Raw genomic sequence first — 19277 nt, 5'->3', positions numbered from 1 at the left:
GGGATCAGGCTGGGCTGGTTTGATTGAAACCAAACAGCGAATTTTGGCCACAGATTTAGTTTTGGCTGAAACTGAAAAATCTGGTTTCAGTTGGCCTCTAAGGAACATTAATCTAGGAGAAAGGAATTTAGCTCTAACTCAACATATGTAAAGAAATTTTAAAAAGCAAAAGAAAAAACCCATAACATTTGAATAGATTCATTCACTTGACCACAATTCAATCCACTTTGAAGGTTATGTCCCCTGATCCAGAAGGGCTTTGCCAAGTAGAAACGGCCAAACTGATATATCAATGACCAATTATTTCTGGCAAAATGATGAATAAAGACCATAATACTGATCTGAATTATTCTTGCAATGCAATAAATACAAGAGTCAATCTCATCAATTCCAACGAAAAAGCAATTCTTGCTAAGAATGATTACAACATTCTCATTTCCATTTTCTGCTTCAATTTTTATCTTGTTCCAGTAGAGACAGTGTTTTAAGTTCTCAGAAATGTCTCCTAATTAGCCATGAATTTTAAGTAAACTGGGTTACTGCTGTGAGATTGCCATACAAATACGTGCAGGGTAGTAATATAGCATAAAAAGAGAAAGAGTGGACTTGGAAAAAGAGGTTTTCAAAAAACAGAGAGGCCATAATATAAAAAGATTTTTATTCCAAAAAAGGTGTTGAATAAGAAATAAAATATATTAGGAAAAACAAAAAAGTAAACATGAAAACATCATTAGAGAAATCGACTTTATGCAGCTGCTTCATAGGGAAGGCCTTACAATTGACAAAACACAAAAATAAGGTCTCATGTTCACAATTTTTGTCTTACACGTATTTAAGTAATTATTTTGATGACTGTCAAACTATGTCAGATTCAGAGAGTAATAAAATGATAACACAAGATTGTCCACCTTAAGCCCACCAGCTTCCACAGTATACTGCAAAAGTCATTACCACTTGCGCAGAGGCAGTACATTAGGTACAAAAATAAAACCCAAAACAAGCACCATTAATTGTTTTGATGCAGTGATTGACATTAACAAAGACTGAAATCTTAGAAATGGGTGAACATAGTTTGCAAACACTGCCAACATCTCCTTTCTGATGCCGATAGTATCAGGAGTGACTGCTTCTGCCTGTTCTGGAACAAAATCCCTTGGCATATGCAAGCTTTATCAATGGCAACATATGACAACAGGAATTCTATCAGGATTGGAAGCCAGTATGATCAAAAGAGAGCAGTAAAAGATAATTAGGTCACTTGAAATTTTCCAGAATTGTAAAGGGCAATACTCAAACTAGTTATTCTACGCTAGATTTATATAGTAAATAAATAAACTAGTCCATGTTCACAATAGCCTGAAGTTGTGGTTGAATGGAACCTGTCTGTGTATGTAGTACTGCAAGATCACTTAAAGTAGTAGCTATGAAGACTTCTTGGGGAACTCCAGTATCATCGGATTTGCAGTCTATTACAGCGTTTGAATGGTTTTCATCCATTGAAGCTATATTTTCTGGTACATTAGTCAAGTTTTCATAGTGGCCATTTTCAGGAAAAGGCGACAACTTTTCAGATGGTTTAGGAGATCTTTCACAGTCCTCATCATGAAGCTCCAGTGTCTTCTGCCCTTCATCAGCTTTAGAGCCTCCATCCACAACAACAAGAAAAGATTTCCATGGTGTATTTTTGTCATGGGTCTGTAACAGCAAAAAAGTTTTTTTATTACTGTTAAAACAGTTTTATAGCGTTAGATTAAAATATGACATTTATTGTCATAATCATACTTTTTTTTCACATGCCCTGGACACTCATTGGGGTCGATATGCAAAGCAATTTAAACAGCCGTGACAGGCTCCTGGCCATTTAAATTGCTTGTCCGGGGCTAACCACAGATATTCAGTAGCATTTAACTGGTTTGTGCTGCTGAGTATCCGCAATTAGGTGCCGATGATCAGAAGCCCCACTCTAAAAATAACGCTGGAACAGTGCGGGGTATAACGTCCCTATGATCAGCGCTAATAGAATAGAAATTTAGGTACACTATTAGCTCTGATCCCAAGGGTACCGTGTGGGAGGACTGTGCTTGTTTGCAAGGTCCAGGCTACTCCCTCTTCAAATGTGGAGGTACGGGGGGATCTTGGCAGCCCACTTGTGCTACCAGGGAATTTTTTTGGGTGTGGAGGGTTAGGGGGGCTGCATATCCACTAGATCACCAGCTCCCATGCCGGGGGGGGGGGGGGGCTGGAGGCTTGCTGGACCAACAGCCCCCCAATGGGGGGAGGGAAAAGCCACTGGGCCACCAGGGGAAACTGGGGTTATGTGGCCTGCGTGTGGGGGAGTTTGGGGGACCTGCAAACATTCAAATGTTTGCTGGACAGGGCTCCCCATTCCTCCCCTATGCTCCGCAAACCCTAATGCCAGCTCTGAGCACGCAAAGGGTTTGCTGCAAGAGCAGCACCAATGTTTGGTGCACTGCCCACTTGGGAGGAATAGGTAGTGCCCTGTTTAGCATGCATTTGCATGCTCATTGCATTCAGGGATGGTGAGCACGTTGTTACGTGTGTTTGCCGGTTCTGATGCTTGGGCGGGAGGAAAACACGGGCTCTAGTACGGCGCTACTGGCCTCTAGCACCCACGTTTGCTTCTGATCATCATAGCCTTAGTGCCTAAGCTGAAACCAGCTACTTGTGGGTGGTCCAGGGGACACAGTTAGCACTTATTTATTAGCATTTACTTTCCACCTTTTTCTTGCACAGCAAGAATAAGGTGAACATAGGCAAAAGACAATTACAGCAGTAAAAATGTTCAAACAACAGTACATAGTATGGCACAATAAAACATCTTAATAGACAGCATAGGGTGTAAGCAAAGGTGGAACACACAGATAAGATAGAATAACTGGAGTTAGAAAATAAGGGATCTAATTTAAAGAATGTTCAATGGAAAGACTTAATGCGGTTCACCTTACGCAAAAGTGCCTTGAATATCCAGGGATAATGTCACCGACTGAATATTGTCCCCATTGGTTTTGTTCACTATAAGACCTTTATCTATTTTTAAAATTATTTATTAACAGTGTAAGCAAAAAAACATACAAGCATTCCACTTGAACACGAAACACAGAAATAAAATTATTCAAAAGAAAAAGAAATAATCCTTTTTAGGCCACTATAAAGAGGGAGCATAAGCAAGAAAGATAAGGAGATCCATTAAGAAAACTTCAAACAAACAGTAAGGCATTCCACGTGATCCATCCCCTCATTATATTATCTAAATACAACACCATCATTCCCAATAGGGTAAGCCGTCAAGTCCAATTATGCTATGATTTTCTTCAAATCAAGAAAAGCCCTTAATTTTCCAGGTAGAAAAATATACATATATATATATATTTCGTCCCTAAATATTTTATCAGAGACAGATGAGGGAAGATATGATTGAGGTCTACAAAATCCTGAGTGGTGTAGAACGAGTAGAAGTAAATCAATTTTTTACTTGTTCCAAAAGTACAAAACCTAGGGGACACTCAAAAAAGTTACATGAAAATACTTTTAAAACAAATAGGAGGAAATAATTTTCCACTCAACGAATAGTTAAGCTCTGAAACTCTTTGCTGGAGGATGTGGTAACAGCGGTTAGTGTTATCTGGGTTTAAAAAAAGGTTTGGACAAGTTCCTGGAGGAAAAGTCCATAGTCTGCTATTGAGACAAACATGGGAAGCAACTGCTTGCCCTGGGATTTATAGTATGGAGTGTTGCCATTATTTGGGTTTCTGCCAGGTACTTGTGACCTGGCTTGGCCACTGTTAGAAACAGGATACTGGGCTAGATGAACCATTGGTCTGACCCAGTATGGCTACTGTTATGTTCTTATTTACAAGGATGTCAATAAAAGCGAGGATCCTAAGGCCAAAACCTCATGTTTCATGGCCAAAACAGATTTTCTTCAATCTTGTATGTGTCTTGTTACATCTGGATATATCCACACTTCTTTCCAATGGAATAACACTCGTGCATTATGAAAACAGAGTCTTAAAACCACATTTAGACCTTGCTCAAACATAAATGAAATTATCAATGTGGCTCTTTCAGTTTCTTCAGTTACAGATGATTCAAGTATTTCACCTGTAACATATAAGCAACCTATTCAGATGTACTGGAAATTCTTGTTGATCAGGCCTGGGGCACCCAAACTATAAGAAATATTTCAGCATTTTTCTTCCACCTTTTCTTGTTCTCATTTCTTGGTATTGAAGATCTTCTCCCTCTCCAAGTAAGTCACAGAGTAATTGCTCGAGACTGACACCTCTATGATTAATGCTGTTCTGCTGTTTTTCTCTTCTACCATTATGTCCAGTTTTCTTGTATTCAGCTTTTATCTGTCCCAGGGTGATTAAAACCTCTTTATTTTTGAGGAAAGCAGTAGGTCTTACTGGCTGTGCAGAAAACTAAAGTCTGATAATGTACAAAGTGGGAACTTGCACATACATATCAGAGCCTTTGAAAGGTTTTCAGAACTTTTCTAGCTGAACAACACTTTTTCCCACGCAGAGTTCAGTCAGATGACATCATCCATCAGTGAGGACTTGCAATCTTGCAAGTCTTGAGAATAAATCAAATCCAGTTCTAAAACTCTAACTTATTTCCAACATATTCATTTCAGAGACCTTAGTAGCACAAGTTCTTGAAAACTCCAGATGAAACTTTTTGAATTACCTAAAAAGTTAGTGATCAGATGTAGTTATATGAGGGTCTTTTAAACTAATATTTATTGCTATAAATGTATCCAGTTTTTATTTTATGTATTCAGTTTTCTTTGATTGTGAGTTCGCTTTTATCTGTGCTTCCAGAGAAGAAATTAGAATCAAGTGTTTTTGTAATGCTCTTCCTATTTAGCAACTGAGAATAAATCGGGGTGCTGAATAGCTGGTTTTCATTGGACTGAGGTCATATAATACATGTAAAGTATGATAACAGGATGAACTGAAGAATGGAGATCTTTAAAAGCAAATATGTAGACTTGCATAGCTTTTATTAACATAAAAAGGTAACAAAAATGTTTTGGTGACAATTTTAAGTAGCCTACAAAATTTACAAGTGGCTCTTACTACCCAGCAGTGGCATAGGTACGGTGGGCCTGGATGAGCACAGGCCCATCTTTACTCTTTTTGCTCCTCTGGCGGCCTGGCATTTGTCCCCTCTCTGATCTCTCCGTGGTACACATCAGAAGCACCCCAGCAGCTGCAGAAATTAATCTTTGCTGCCCATGCCAGCCCTTACAGGTTCCTTCTGCCATGCCCCACCCTCACTGATGTCACTACCTGTTTCTTCAGTGAAAGGATGCAGCAGAGAGAAGCCTGTGAGGGCCAGCGCAAGCAGTGAAGATGAAGCACTGTGGCCACTGGGATGCCTCCGAGGTGTCCAGGAAGGGATGAAGGACTTTAGAGAGGGGGCAGATGCCAGGCCACCAGAGCAGGAGAAGGTGGGCCTGAGCTAGGTGGCTTAAGCCCACCCAGGCCCAACCATAACTATGCCACTGCTGGGTAGTAAGAGCCACTTGTAAATTTTGCAGGCTACTTAAAATTAATCACCAAAGCTTTTTGTTACTATTTTATGTTAATAAAAGCTATGCAAGTCTACATCTTTGGGGTTGGGAAGGACTGAGGAAATGCTGAGCTAAAGGGAGCGAGTTGGAAGGGCCCACCCAAGTCAGTAGATCTGGTTACGCCACTGTTACGCAGGTGGCTCGCCACTGAAAATTAGCTAAATTCTGTGCATACATCTGAACCTGCAATTTGTGTGGGCAGCTGACTGAAGGATTTGAAAATGCAAACTATATGCACCATTTAATCACCTGCCTCACTGAGCACCCCTTTTTAACCTGGCTAGAAGTACACACACTGTCAAAGCTAATGCATACACTTTAGCTGCTTTGAGGGGGAAGGGTTTTCTAGTGAGGTTAGGAACCTCCTAACACACTTAAAAAAAAAAAAGAGGTGAGCTAGGCATGAACATTAAAGCAATAAAGCAAAAACAAACTGGTGACTAGTTTGAAGATATAAGTGTTGCTGCTATAAAATATTTGATATTTCCAGGCAAATAGTGCCCCACTACATGAAAGTTTGAATTTGGTCCTGCTTGACCAGCCTGACTGGGTGCAATACTTTGGTCAAGCCATATTCAGTTTATGTTAATATCTATCAGCCAGCTTTACTGAAAATAATTTGATGAAAAACTACTACTGGTTATCATTTTCTGGAAAAGAAACCTGTGGTGTTTCATTTCTTCAGAACTAACTAACTAATGAACCAAAAAAAAAATGTCAACAAACTTCTCATTGAGTCATTTTCCAACCACAAATTTTCTGGAAAAAAAATGGTTTCTTACAGAAGTATGTCGCCGTAAAGTGGATTTGTCAGTAAACGTTCTGCCACATGCGTTGCACATAAAGGGCTTCTCTCCAGTATGTATGCGGTGATGACGCTGCAATGCGTTGAGCTGTGTGAACTGCTTCCCACACTGATCGCAACAGTAAGGACGCTCACCTAAAGCCAAAAGCAGAAACAATTTTGATGTTTGCATACTTCAAAGTAAAACATTGTGCCAGCTCTACTTTCACAATTCGAGATCTATTTTTACTAAGCTGTTAGCTATCATGTGCTAACAGTTAACGCTGCACCTTAGTAGCTGGCACACAGTAATTTACGTGTCAAGAGATAACACAGAACAGGGTAGTTCGTGAATGGAGTCTTGGCCTTATAGTTAACGCATGAGAACTTATAATGTGTTGACTGTAAATGCAGTAGATGAGATGGCACACTTAACTAAACCGGTTCAGAGAGCACTAACTTCACTGCAGTATCTGCTATTTAGTTAACGCATGGGAAAGAACTTTTCTTGATATTAACTAAATGGCAAAATGTTGGAAAATCTCAATAGTTAACAGATTACTTATATGGGCTCGCTGTGCTATAATTAGCCCTCATTAACATTGCTACTAATACATCTTGACTAAGTACTTACTCAAATATTCTGTACCCACATATCAAAATTATATTCAGAATAAAATTAACACTTAGTTACATTACACAAACAAAATCATTGCATATGTTGAGAAAAAAAACTGCCCCAGTTTTCTAAACAACTCATTCTCTCATCTAAAATCAAGGCGTAGTGCCCCCGGGTGCACGGAGCCGCCACTAACATGGTGCCATGCCCCGACGGGAATGCGCGAAGGTGCCAGCTGGGTGCGGTGGGAATTTTCCCACCGCACAGCAACACCCCGCTGAGGTGGGTGGGGAGCCAAAGGGGGTTTATAACCCCGGGGTGGAGCCCAGACGTCCTCTTCTGGCATCTGGGCATCTGCCTGCACCCAGCCTCCCCTCCCGAAATAACGTAGACCTGAACATATCTGTATTATATCGCAGCTTTGGTGGGGTACCCAAGCCCGAGGGAGTAAGCTAGGCAGCTGGAACAGCTACGCTTACAGTTGAGCTCCCTTACTGTACGGCAGGGAGCTCTGTATATGATTGGTCAGTCTTGCTAATGGCGGTGGACAGTGTTGGCTAGTAAGTCGGAAGGTTTGATTGGCTTGGGTATACCCAGTGTATTGGTGTTTGTATTTAAAATAAAGCTGTGACCAAGTTGTGCCATGTTAAGAAATACTGTGAGTCCTGTTATTATTTCATCATCACAAGTTCCCGGCAGGCCGGAGGGGTCTCAGCTGCCTATGTTAATGCAAATTATACCAGTCCTCTTATCTTTTGTTAGTTCTATATGTTGTTAACCTTTGAAGCTCTCTGAAGTTTCTTCTCTCAACAACAGATACAATGAAGGGTTATTTGGCTTGGCTTTGGAATGAGTAGTCTTTCCCTCTGTATCCAGATTAATTATGCAAAACGCTAGTTGTCCCTCTCTTGCCAACAAACACTTCCGGCTTTTGGTTCCGCTTGTTTGTACAGCTCAGATCTCTGTTGTTAATTCCCAGACACAAACCACTGGTCAAATCCCCTTTGCTTGAAAATCACTCAGTCTTTTAAACAACTTAAAATCTTCTTGTGTTTTTAGCTTCAAATTAACCCTCCTGGGTTATGAACTCTCTCTCGATCTCAACACCAGCCGTGTTTTGTCAGGAGACCTCACTTAGAATACTCTGCTAACAGCTTTCAACATTGTTTGAAGAAATTTCTGCTGCCAATATTGAGTGCTCAACATTGGCAGCAGAAGGTGCTGTCTCTAAAAAAATAAAATGAAACCCATACTTTCTGTAAAGACCCATCTAATACTCATAGGTCACCATAATATCCTAATATTGATAGCAATTATGTTGGTTTTTCACATCTGACTGAGTAGTTTATACTTTATTAAAAACTTGATATACCATTTATACAAGTTGGCCAAAGTGGTTTACAAAATAAAATAATAATAAAAGAAAGAAAAAAGGAATGCCATTATAAATAGACCAGAGGCATTACGATCGATAACTAGGTGGATGGCTCCCCCTTGACGAAGCAAGTATTGCGAAACAGGCAACTTGTCGGGGTTTGTGAGCACACCGGTTTGACAATAAGATAAGTAACATATTGCCTCTCTTTATACAATGCCATTAATAAAGAGTTAAGAAACTCAAGCATTGGTTGGTTGGGGGTAGAGTCTGTGATTATAATATGCACACGGATAGAGGTTCACTATGAGAAGTGAAGTGATACCAGCCGTGGTACATTTATGAGACTCACCTATTATAACATAATTGTACTTTTTGATATCCTCTACTTTTTGTGCTGTTTTGAATTTATATTGTAGTAGAGAAGTGCCCTTATATTTTGGCAGTATTATAAATAGAAAAGCAGATATACATTCAATGGGTAAGAGATGGGGTAGGGGATAAGTAGTATCAGCTTCTGCAAGGACAGGACATGACTATTACAGGGAGACACTATTTTCTCAGGTACTAGAGACAGTGTGTCTGAAGGCTAGTTGGAAAAAAATAAGCCTTTAGTTGTTTAAATTTTGTAAAAGAAGATTCAGCTCTAATTAAGGCTGACAGACCATTCCAAGATCTTGGGGACATAAAGGAAAAAAGTAGAGGAATACACTGAATCATAATAGGCCATTAGAGGTGAAGGTAAGGATAAATGATTGGCATCTAATGATCTTAAATTGCGATTAGGAATATAAGGAATAATTAAAGAAGAGAGATAGGAGGGCAAACCTAGGTGCAGGGCTTCATGGGTAAGACAGAGTTTTAAAGAATTGATCGATAATGAAAAGGCAACCAGTGTAAGTTTACAATGAGGGGAGTAGCATGGTCAAACCTACAAGCTCTAAACAACAGTCTAATGACTGAGTTTTGGAGTGTCTGAAGCCCAAGAGACAAAATTTGGGAATGCCACGACAGACAGTATTACAGTAATCCATGCGTGATATCAGAAAATCATGGACTAATATCTGTAAAGCTTTGGAGTCAACACAGCTTTGAACGGAGAGGACATCAAGACAAGTTTGTAATGGGGAGAGGTCCAGGGCAACGTGTGATGTAGGAAATACTAAAAGAATGTCTGTATAAGTTAAAAATGTAATACTGTGATCCTGTATCAAAGTAGCCAAAGGACTTAAATAAATGTTATAAAGCAAGCAAGACAAGATAGAGCCCTGAAGTACACCGCAAGTAAGTGGTTGTGGGTTGGAAGTAGAGAAAGGCGTTGAAACAGTGAAAAAGTGATCAGAAAGATATGAAGTAAACCACTCCAAGACAGTACCCAAAAGCCTGATTTCGTGAAGACGATTGAGTAAGGTAGGGTGAGACTAGATCAAATGTGGTGAGAGATCCAGAGAAACAGTGAGAACAATTTTTCCTTGGTCCAAGATAGTGTGAAGCTCACTTAATAGAGCAGTTATTGTGGTTTCTGTATGATGGGAGGAACGAAATCCTGTTTGACAAGGGTGAAGGATGGAAAGCTGGTCACAATGGGAAAGAAGCTGATCAAAAACAATGTTTTCACAAAGCTTGGATAAGAATGGGAGATTGGAAATGGGATGGTAATTTAATGGGCAAGATAAATCAGATGTCTACTTTTTGGGAATTGGGGTGACAGCTGCTTGCTTCTATGGTAGTGGTACCAGACCACAAGAGAGGCTTTTTGTAATGAGTTGGACAAAGGAGTAGTAGACCATGATTTGGGTATGACAACCATTTGGATGCTAGGGGATCAAAAGCAAAGGTTGTAACATGCATAGAGCGGAATAGTTTAGTAAGTTGAGTGAGGAACGGAAGATTAAAATTGTCCCAAACTGCTGAGTTGAATGATGTCAGATGAACATGGGGAAAATGTTGAGAGACTGAGCTCGAAGAGATTGTCAAAGAATTAACTAAGAGAGAAACTTTGTAAAATAAGTGTCAAGATCAGAGGCAGTAGGAATAGAGGAGTTGACTTTACAAGGGCCCTGTGTTAGGTATGAAACTACTGAATAGTGATTTGATCGACTTGGAGGACTTAGATATCAAAGCAGAGAAATATTTATTTATTTATTTAGGCATTTATATCCCACACTTTCCCGCCCATGGGCAGGCTCAATGTGGCTTACATTAGTTCAAAAAGGCTAACAGCGGTATAAAAGGACACTTCAATCTAGTAATAAACAGACACAGTAAGCGCGAGGTAGTTGGTGGGGAGAGACAGAGGGAGAGAAGTGAGAGAGGAGGTAAGGAATGCAGTATTGTCGCATAACATAATGGGTCAGAAAACATTAAGGCAGTGCTGAGCTGCAGGGTAAGCTGTCCTGAATAAAGCGGTCTTCAGGGAGATTCTGAAAGCCTGTTGAACATATGAACATTTAGCCTCCTTGACCTTGGCACTATAGAATTTCTGGCAAGAGCAAAGTTTCCGAGAGGCACTGGCACTGCCTGCGCCAATAATGTGCTTTTCGTACCTGGAGGAAGAGTAGAAAGAGGCCTTGATATTGCAAGAACTACTTATTTCTTAGAGTTAAACCAGGAATGCAATCGGCAATCTGATACTAGGGCTCCCAGAATGTTAACAAATGCAGCTTAACACCACTGAATTATACCACAAGAAGAGTATTTGTGAAGATTTTTGAATTCTAAGGCACATTTTCATTACTACTAATAACATTTATATAGCGCTACCAGCCACACGCAGCGCTGAACACTTGACATAGAGAGACAGTCCCTGCTCAAAGAGCTTACAACCTAAGAGATACCGGCCTATGTCAGGAAACTTTGAAAACAAACAAACATGTACTTTTCTAAGACTGGGGGTTGGGGGGGGGGGGGGGGGGGGGGGAACAACCTCATTTAGCATCAAGGAAGTAATTTGATAAAACTTTTCTTGCTTATAAAATGATTTACACATATAAAAGGCCCCTAAAAATACATACTGTGTAAGTACGCATGTTCAGAAGAAAGAGTTTAGGAGTAGCGAGGGCAGTCACAATTTATACACATATCTTATCTATGTGCTAACATTTATGCCTGCTCCTGAGAAAGCACATCTAGGCACTATTTCCACAAAATTTGTGATAGTATTTAATAAAAGTATGCATGCACATCTGTAATACCTTCCTGATGGTTTGAAACAGAAATTATTACAGATAAGTGCATGCATACTTTAGAATATTTTACTGGAATTCCACAATCTAGTAGACCATCACGATTACATGGCCATAGTTTACTACTGTTCCCATATCTCAAGGGTCTTTGCTCTAAAAGAGCACGGGATAGCTCTTTTCCCTTTCAGACAGCCTCTACCTGGAATGGTTTACCTCCACATATCAAATCTGTACCACTGAATGCTTTATTTCAAAAACATTAAAAAAAAAAATCAGAAATATTTGACTGATGGCAATTACTGAACTGTTTCTACTGTGATTATTCTTCCAAATTTCGATTCAATGAATACATTAGCTCTTTAATTGTAAATTGCTTAGAACCTCTTTTGGGATTAAGCAGTATAAAAGGGCCCTAGATCAGATTAGAATTCATGCAGAAAAATGGATCAAATGGTGTGGATCTTAGAGAAAACTGGCGATATTCTTTGTACATACTTTCTGATAGTTTAATAAAATAGATAAATACGAGTGGAATGAAAGTTATATATTATATGCTATTTTGCTTTATTTTCACTGACAAAATACAAGTTCCTACTATGCTTTAGAATGAGAGTATTTAATAGACCCATAGGCATCTATGAGGCATATTTTCAAAGCACTTAGCCTTCCAAAGTTCCATAGAAACCTATGGAACTTTGGAAGGCTAAGTGCTTTGAAAATATGCCTCAACGTGTCTTTAGAAGAGAGGCCAGAAATAGGTACCTTCTTTCCTATTAACCTAGGTGCCCTGTTATAAATTTATCCTTTATTTAATATTCAGACAATTAAAAAAAGTAATTATCCCTTTGGAAGTCACACTGCAAAACACCCCCTAAATTACTATAAAACAGCAAGAATGCTAATTATAAAAAAAATATCCCAATGAAAGTTGACTGTTTTGAGGGTACAATTTGCATTTAAATATAATTCCCAACGGGGCTCTCCGCTCTGCTGAATTACCCTTTATAGAGAGTTTTGAGTTGTCATTTTGGAACTGTGGTGACAATATGAAACAGTGTTGGAAATCAAGATGTGAGATAAAGTGCACAATTGGATGAAAAGAAAAAAATATTTAATAAACAAGGAGGTTTTTTAAGACCGATGAGAAAAATGGAGTCCGATTAATGTGGGCACAAAGATTTTCTGCTTGCTGCCACGATCAGGACATTTGAGGTCTTTTTCCTCGTTATTTATATATTTATCTTTATTTTCATTTTCACAGTGATTGAAGTGAAAACATATCTCCTCATAGAAGGGAGTAGTTAGAACTAATTTAGCTTCAGCTTGAAATTCGCTGAAGATTTGACTTATTAAAATATTTAAACAAATGACAGACACTCAGCCACTTCTCAGGATGACAATGTGCCAAAGTAACATAGAGGGGCATAATCGAACGGCACTGGCCAAATAGATGGCCGGCCATCTAGTTGGCCGGCGCCACAAAGAGCAGTCCCGAACCGTATTATCGAAAAAGATGGCCGGCATTCTTTCGTTTCGATAATACGGCCGGGGCCGGCCAAATGTCAGAGATGGCCGGCATCAGTTTTCGCCTATAATAGAAACTAAGGGTGGCCATCTCAAACCCGGCCAAATCCAAGGCATTTGGTCGTGGGAGGAGCCAGCATTTGTAGTGCATTGGTCCCCCTGACATGCCAGGACACCAACTCAGCACCCTAGGGGGCACTGCAGTGGACTTCAAAAATAGCTCCCAGGTGCATAGCTCCCTTACCTTGGGTGCTGAGCCCCCTAAATCCCCCCCAAACTCACTCCCCACAACTGTATAACCACTACCATAGACCTTAGGGATGAAGGGGGGCACCTACATGTGGGTACAGTGGGTTTTGGGGGGGTTTGGAGGGCGCGACATTTACCACCATAAGTGTAACAAGTAGGGGGGTGGGTCTGGGTCCACCTACCTGAAGTGCACTGCACCCACTAAATACTGCTCCAGGGACTTGCATACTGCTGTCAGGGAGCTGGGTATGACATTTCAGGCTGGCATAGAGGCTGGAAAAAATTGTTTAATTTTTTTTTAGGGTGGGAGGGGGTTGGTGACCACTGGGGGAGTAAAGGGAGGTGATCCCCGATTCCCTCCGGTGGTCATCTGGTCAATTTTTCTTGAGTCTGCCCCCTTCAATCTCATTTCATGTCCTTTAGTTCTACCGCCTTCCCATCTCCGGAAAAGGTTCGTATGCGGATTAATACCTTTCAAATATTTGAACGTCTGCATCATATAACCCCTGTTTCTCCTTTCCTCCAGGATATACATGTTCAGGTCAGCAAGTCTCTCCTTATACATCTTGTAACGCAAATCCCATACCATTTATGTAGCTTTTCTTTGCACCGCTTCAATTCTTTTTACATCCTTAGCAAGATACGGCCTCCAAAACTGAACACAATACTCCAGGTGGGGCCTCACCAACGACTTATACAGGGGCATCAACACCTCCTTTCTTCTGCTGGTCACACCTCTTTCTATACAGCCTAGCAACCTCCTAGCTACGGCCACCACCTTGTCACACTGTTTTGTCGCCTTCAGATACCATCACCCCAAGATCCCACTCCCCGTCCGTACATATCAAGACTCTCACCGCCTAACACATACGTCTCCCGTGGATTTCTACTCCCTAAGTGCATCACTTTGCATTTCTTCACATTGAATTTGAATTGCCAAACCTTAGAACATTCCTCTAGCTTCTGCAGATCCTTTTTCATGTTTTCCACTCCCTCCTGGGTGTCCACTCTGTTACAAATCTTAGTATCATCCGCAAAAAGGCAAACTTTACCTTCTAACCCTTCGGAAATGTCACTCATAAATATATTGAACAGAATTGGCCCAAGCACCGATCCCTGCGAATTCCATGAACCACCACCCTCTGGCGTCTGTCCGTCAACCAGTTCCTAATCCAGTTCACCACGTCGGGTCCTATCTTCAGCCCATCAAGTTTATTCAAGAGCTTCCTGTGGTGAACAGTGTCAAAAGCTTTGCTGAAATCTAAGTAGATTACGTCTATAGCATGTCCATGATTCAATTCTCCAGTCACCCAGTCAAAGATTTCAATGAGATTCGTTTGGCACGATTTACCTTTGGTAAAACCATGTTGTCTCGGATCTTGCAACTTATTGGCTTCCAGGAAATTCACTATCAAAAAGTGGCACATATGAGTTTATCTTGTTGGGCAGACTGGATGGACCATGCAGGTCTTTTGCTGCCGTCATCTACTATGTTATGTTACTATCCTTTCCTTCAGCATCGCTTCCATTACTTTTCCAATAACCGAAGTGAAGCTTACCGGCCTGTGGTTTCCAGATTCTTCCCTATCACCACTTTTGTGAAGAGGGACAACATCCGCTGTTCTCCAATCCCACGGAAACTCTCCTGTCTCCAAGGATTTATTAAACAAATCCCTCAATAGCCTGGGGTGGATCCTGTCAGGTCCCATGGCTTTGTCCACCTTTAGATTTTCAAGCTGTTCATACACACTCTCTTCCATGAACAGTGCTCTATCCACTCCATTCTCATATGTACTTTTGCCAGTCAATCGTGGTTCTTCTCCAGGATTTTCTTCTATGAAAACAGAACAAAAGTATCTATTTAGCAAATTTGCTTTTTCTTCATCATTATCTACATAGCGGTTCGCGGCATCTTTCAGTCTCACAATTCCCTTTTTAGTCTTCCTCCTTTCACTAATATACCTGAAGAAAATTTTGTCACCCCTCCTTACATTTCTAGCCATTTTTTCTTCCGCTTGCGCTTTCGCCAGACATATCTCTCTCTTGGCTTCTTTCAGTTTCATCCAGTATTCCTCTCCATGTTCCTCTTCTTGAGTTTTTCTGTATTTCAGGAACGTCAACTCTTTAGCCTTTATTTTCTCAGCCACTTGCTTGGAGAACCATATTGGTTTCCTTTTTCTCTTGCTTTTATTTACTCTCCTTACATAAAGGTTTGTGGTCATATTTATAGCTTCTTTCAGCCTGGACCACTGTCCTTCCACTTCTCGTACGTCCTCCCAGCCCATCAGCTCCTTCCTCAGGTATTTCCCCATTTTACTAAAGTCAGCATACTTGAAATCCAAGACTGAGTTTTGAGTGGCTGCCCTCCACTTCAGCTGTCATATCAAACCAAACTGTTTGATGGTTACTGCTGCCCATCCACTCGGACATTTGACACACTATCCCCATTTGTGAGCACCAGATCCAGCGTCGCTCCCTCCCTCATGGGTTCCGTCACCATTTGTCTGAGCAGAGCACTTTGAAAAGCATCCATGATCTCTCTACATCTTTCCGATTCCGCAGATGGAAACTTCCAATCTACATCTGGCAGATTGAAATCTCCCAGCAACAGCACCTCTCTCTTCTTTCCCAACTTTTGAATATCTGTGTTCAGATCTTTACCTAGTTCCTCCAATTGTGTGGGAGGTCTGTAGACAACACCCATGTGGACAGAGGTTCTATCATCTCTTTTTAAGGTGATCCACATCGCTTCTTTCTTTCCCCAGATCCCTGTCATTTCAGTCGCTGCGATATCATTTCTCACATATAGAGCTACTCCTCCACATTTATGACCATCTCTATCCTTCCTAAATAGATTATAGCCTGGTATGTTTGCATCCCATTCATGGGAACCATTGAGCCATGCCTCCGTGATTGCAACAATGTCTGCCTCTAACATCAGGGCTTGAAGGTCATAAACTTTATTGCTTAGACTGTGAGCATTTGTGGTCATCACTTTCCATCTACATTTCAATGGAATTTTTATCTTCTGTTTAGTTTCTTGTTTAGTCTCACTTCCTGCTGTGTTGGTAAGAAGTGATTTGCTAAGATTGTTGTTTTCATTACTTTCTTTTCTACTGATGGATCTTGTCTTTAGCTTTAGCTGGGGGTGACCACTTGACGTGAACTGCCTCCATATGTCACCCTCGCCTTCTAGTTTAAATACCTAGAAATATATTGTCTGAATTTCTCCCCAAGGATTTTTTTCCTGCCACAGTGAGATGCAGCCCATCGTTACAGTATAGTCTTTTGTTTTTCCATGTATTGCCCCACCTCCTATGTACCTAAAACCTTCTTGGTGACACCAGGCTTTGAGCCAGCTATTGAAATTCTCAGTACTTAGCAATCTTTTCTCTCCCTTTCCAAAGGTAGGTAGTACTTCAGAGAAAGCTATTGTTTGTATCAAAGGTTTTAACCCCTCTCCCAGCTCCTGAAAACCTCTCTGCGTGGCAAGTGGGGTATTATTGGACAAGTCATTTGTTACCAGCTGGATAACATCAGTGTTTGACTCCTTAGTTTCTTCTCTGATTATAGAGATTATTTGCTTGGTACTCCTGATGGCTGAAGAGCCTGGAAGGCATTTCACGTTGCATGGCCCCTTGAACTGTGTTTCAAAGTTAATGCCTCTGATAATGGAATCCCCTAGCAGCAACAGTTTCCTAGTATGAGTTTCAACATTAGTGATTTGGGGGTGTCTTTTCTCTTTGGGTACCTTCATATCTTTTTGTTCCACCTTCATTGCTTTTTCTTCCGCCTCAGTTCTATTTTCAGGAACATCACAGTGCTGTAATGGAGCAAAAGAATTCTGTAGGGGCAACACTTGTGAGGGCGGATGCTTCTGTGTCACATAACGAAGTCTGCCTGAGCCTACCGTGAACCATCTATTCTTAGGTGGTTTTATCCTTTGAGGCAGTGGTGAGAAGTTGGTATGATTCTGTGCAGTCCTTGAAGCTGCTTTAAGTGCATCCAATTCCTGCTTTACTTTACTGGCCTCCTGTTTTAAACTAGCAAGCTGAAGACAGATAGGACAAACCTTAAGTCTCCAGATGATTGGCCTTGAAACTACAGCACCACAATTATTACAGAGAATAAAAATCATCCTGATTGAAATGGGTATGAACAGGTGTACTAGGATGGGGTTAACAGTCTGCAAGATTGCCTGTGTGTGACTGAGGAGTAAAGTTAATGAATTTTGGCTTGTCTATATATGACTAGAAAACCCTGGGGTGGGTGGGATGTGGGGATGGTGGGTGGGACTATAAGTCCCAGTGAGTCAGCCAAGTGCTGTATCAAAAAATGTTCTCTAGGTATGACCAGAAATGATACAGTCTGATCAAAGAATTTTCAGTTGATTTACATAGAAAACTGAAAGCATTTCCCTAAAAATGTTGGTGCTATTAGTTCTTGCAAATATCCCACTACTTCTTTTGGCTTCATTATGTATATTTATATTGACTGGAAGTAAACATCAGTATACCCAACAGACACTACTGCAATTATTTCTAAAAATATATGCTATTTTAAGTATTTAAAAACAAGCATAGCTTTACTCACTTAGGGGCCCTTTTACCAAACTACGGATCATTCCCAAGTGCTGACAATTTTTACCGCCAGGGTAAAATGGCTAAGTTTTCTATTTTATGAATTAATGGTCACGTGCTAATTTTCCCATTAGCGCATGAGCCCTACTGCCACTTATTTTGTAGGAGGTTAGGGCTCACATGCTAACCACATGCTACTCAGCATGTGGTGATGTAGCTGTGCTGTCCAATTAGTGCAGTATACGCAGGGGTGTGCTGGTAAATTGTTAACAGGGGGCTCTCTCTCTCGCCAGCAAAGTAAAAGAGAATTCAGGAGGGGCCCAAGCCCACATTTTGGGATCCATTTGTTAAAGTAGCCATGGAGAACCGGCTCCCAAAATTCTTAAAAACTTAACAAATGGCTCTCGATAGCCTGTGAGAGCCTGCTCCAGCACACCACTAAGTACACGCCTACTCTCTGCCCCTCAACCTGCTCCCAGCGCTAAAAAATAAAATCTAATTTTTAGCGCATGCGAAGTGCCTCACAGTAAGGCATTTTAAAGTTGTGGTAAGCATGCATTAGTGTTTAGCGCAGCTTAGTAAAAGAACCCCTAAGAAATTAATCAGTTTCTCTTTTCCTACCTGTATGAACTTTAATGTGCTGGTAAAGAGAATTCCTCTGGGCAAATGTTCTGAAGCAGATTTCACATTTAAACGGTTTAGATCCAGTATGTATTCGATTATGATGTTTCAGATACTCTTTGGAGGCAAAACTTTTTCCACAAGTTTCACACATGAAAGGTCTTTCTCCTGCAGAAAGCGAGTAATATGGAGCAGAAAAAGATCAGTCTGTTAACAGTGAACCATACCAACCACTGGAAACTAAAATCTAAATATATGTAAATTCTGAGTTAAATCAAATGTAATAGTCCCACCAAAATATAAAAACCCAATGCTCATTTTGAATCTTTGGATAGCAGTACTAGAAATAATGATAGTGCTAATAATATAGGACCATACCCTGACGCAGCTATGTGAAACATGACTCATGTTGGTCGAGATCCTTGATATCAAATGAACTATGTTTGAGATAAGCAATGTTTGACATTAAAATGTATTAAAGTAATAGTTAAGTCACTCTACTAATTTAAGAACTGTGGACGTTATTTTGAAGCTGATGATGATATGAGCAAGGCACTAGGCTGTGTTCTAGTGTGAAAGGAGTCGTCTCCGAGGATTCCAGTTCACAGATATTGTGCACATACCTATGATAAAAGAGTTATGAGTGAAGTTCTAAGCGTTGAGTTTTGTTTATATTTTGTAAATTCTGAGTAGCACGTGGCAAGGACAATTCTCAAATCAATTTAAACAGGTAAAAAC

The 19277-nt window shown here is 40.5% G+C and overlaps 1 protein-coding gene across 2 annotated transcripts in view; it reads right to left on the bottom strand.

The window, feature by feature from the left end:
- Positions 1-821: 821 nt before the first annotated feature.
- Positions 822-19277, bottom strand: part of GZF1 (GDNF inducible zinc finger protein 1) — a 96345-nt gene continuing 77889 nt past the window's right edge. For both annotated transcript variants that reach the window (XM_030196297.1, XM_030196295.1), the window contains exons 4-6: positions 18540-18707; positions 6385-6542; positions 822-1695 (exon numbers count right to left, since the gene is read on the bottom strand). In XM_030196297.1, the coding sequence (XP_030052157.1) occupies positions 1336-1695; positions 6385-6542; positions 18540-18707 (686 nt within the window). In that variant the 3' untranslated portion in view covers positions 822-1335. The remainder of the gene's footprint in view (positions 1696-6384; positions 6543-18539; positions 18708-19277) is intronic.

Source organism: Microcaecilia unicolor, chromosome 3 (assembly GCF_901765095.1).
Source record: "Microcaecilia unicolor chromosome 3, aMicUni1.1, whole genome shotgun sequence".
NCBI classification, from domain to species: domain Eukaryota; kingdom Metazoa; phylum Chordata; class Amphibia; order Gymnophiona; family Siphonopidae; genus Microcaecilia; species Microcaecilia unicolor.
The sequence above is the reverse complement of the archived record's forward strand: the minus strand, read 5'-3'. Positions and strand labels throughout refer to the sequence as shown.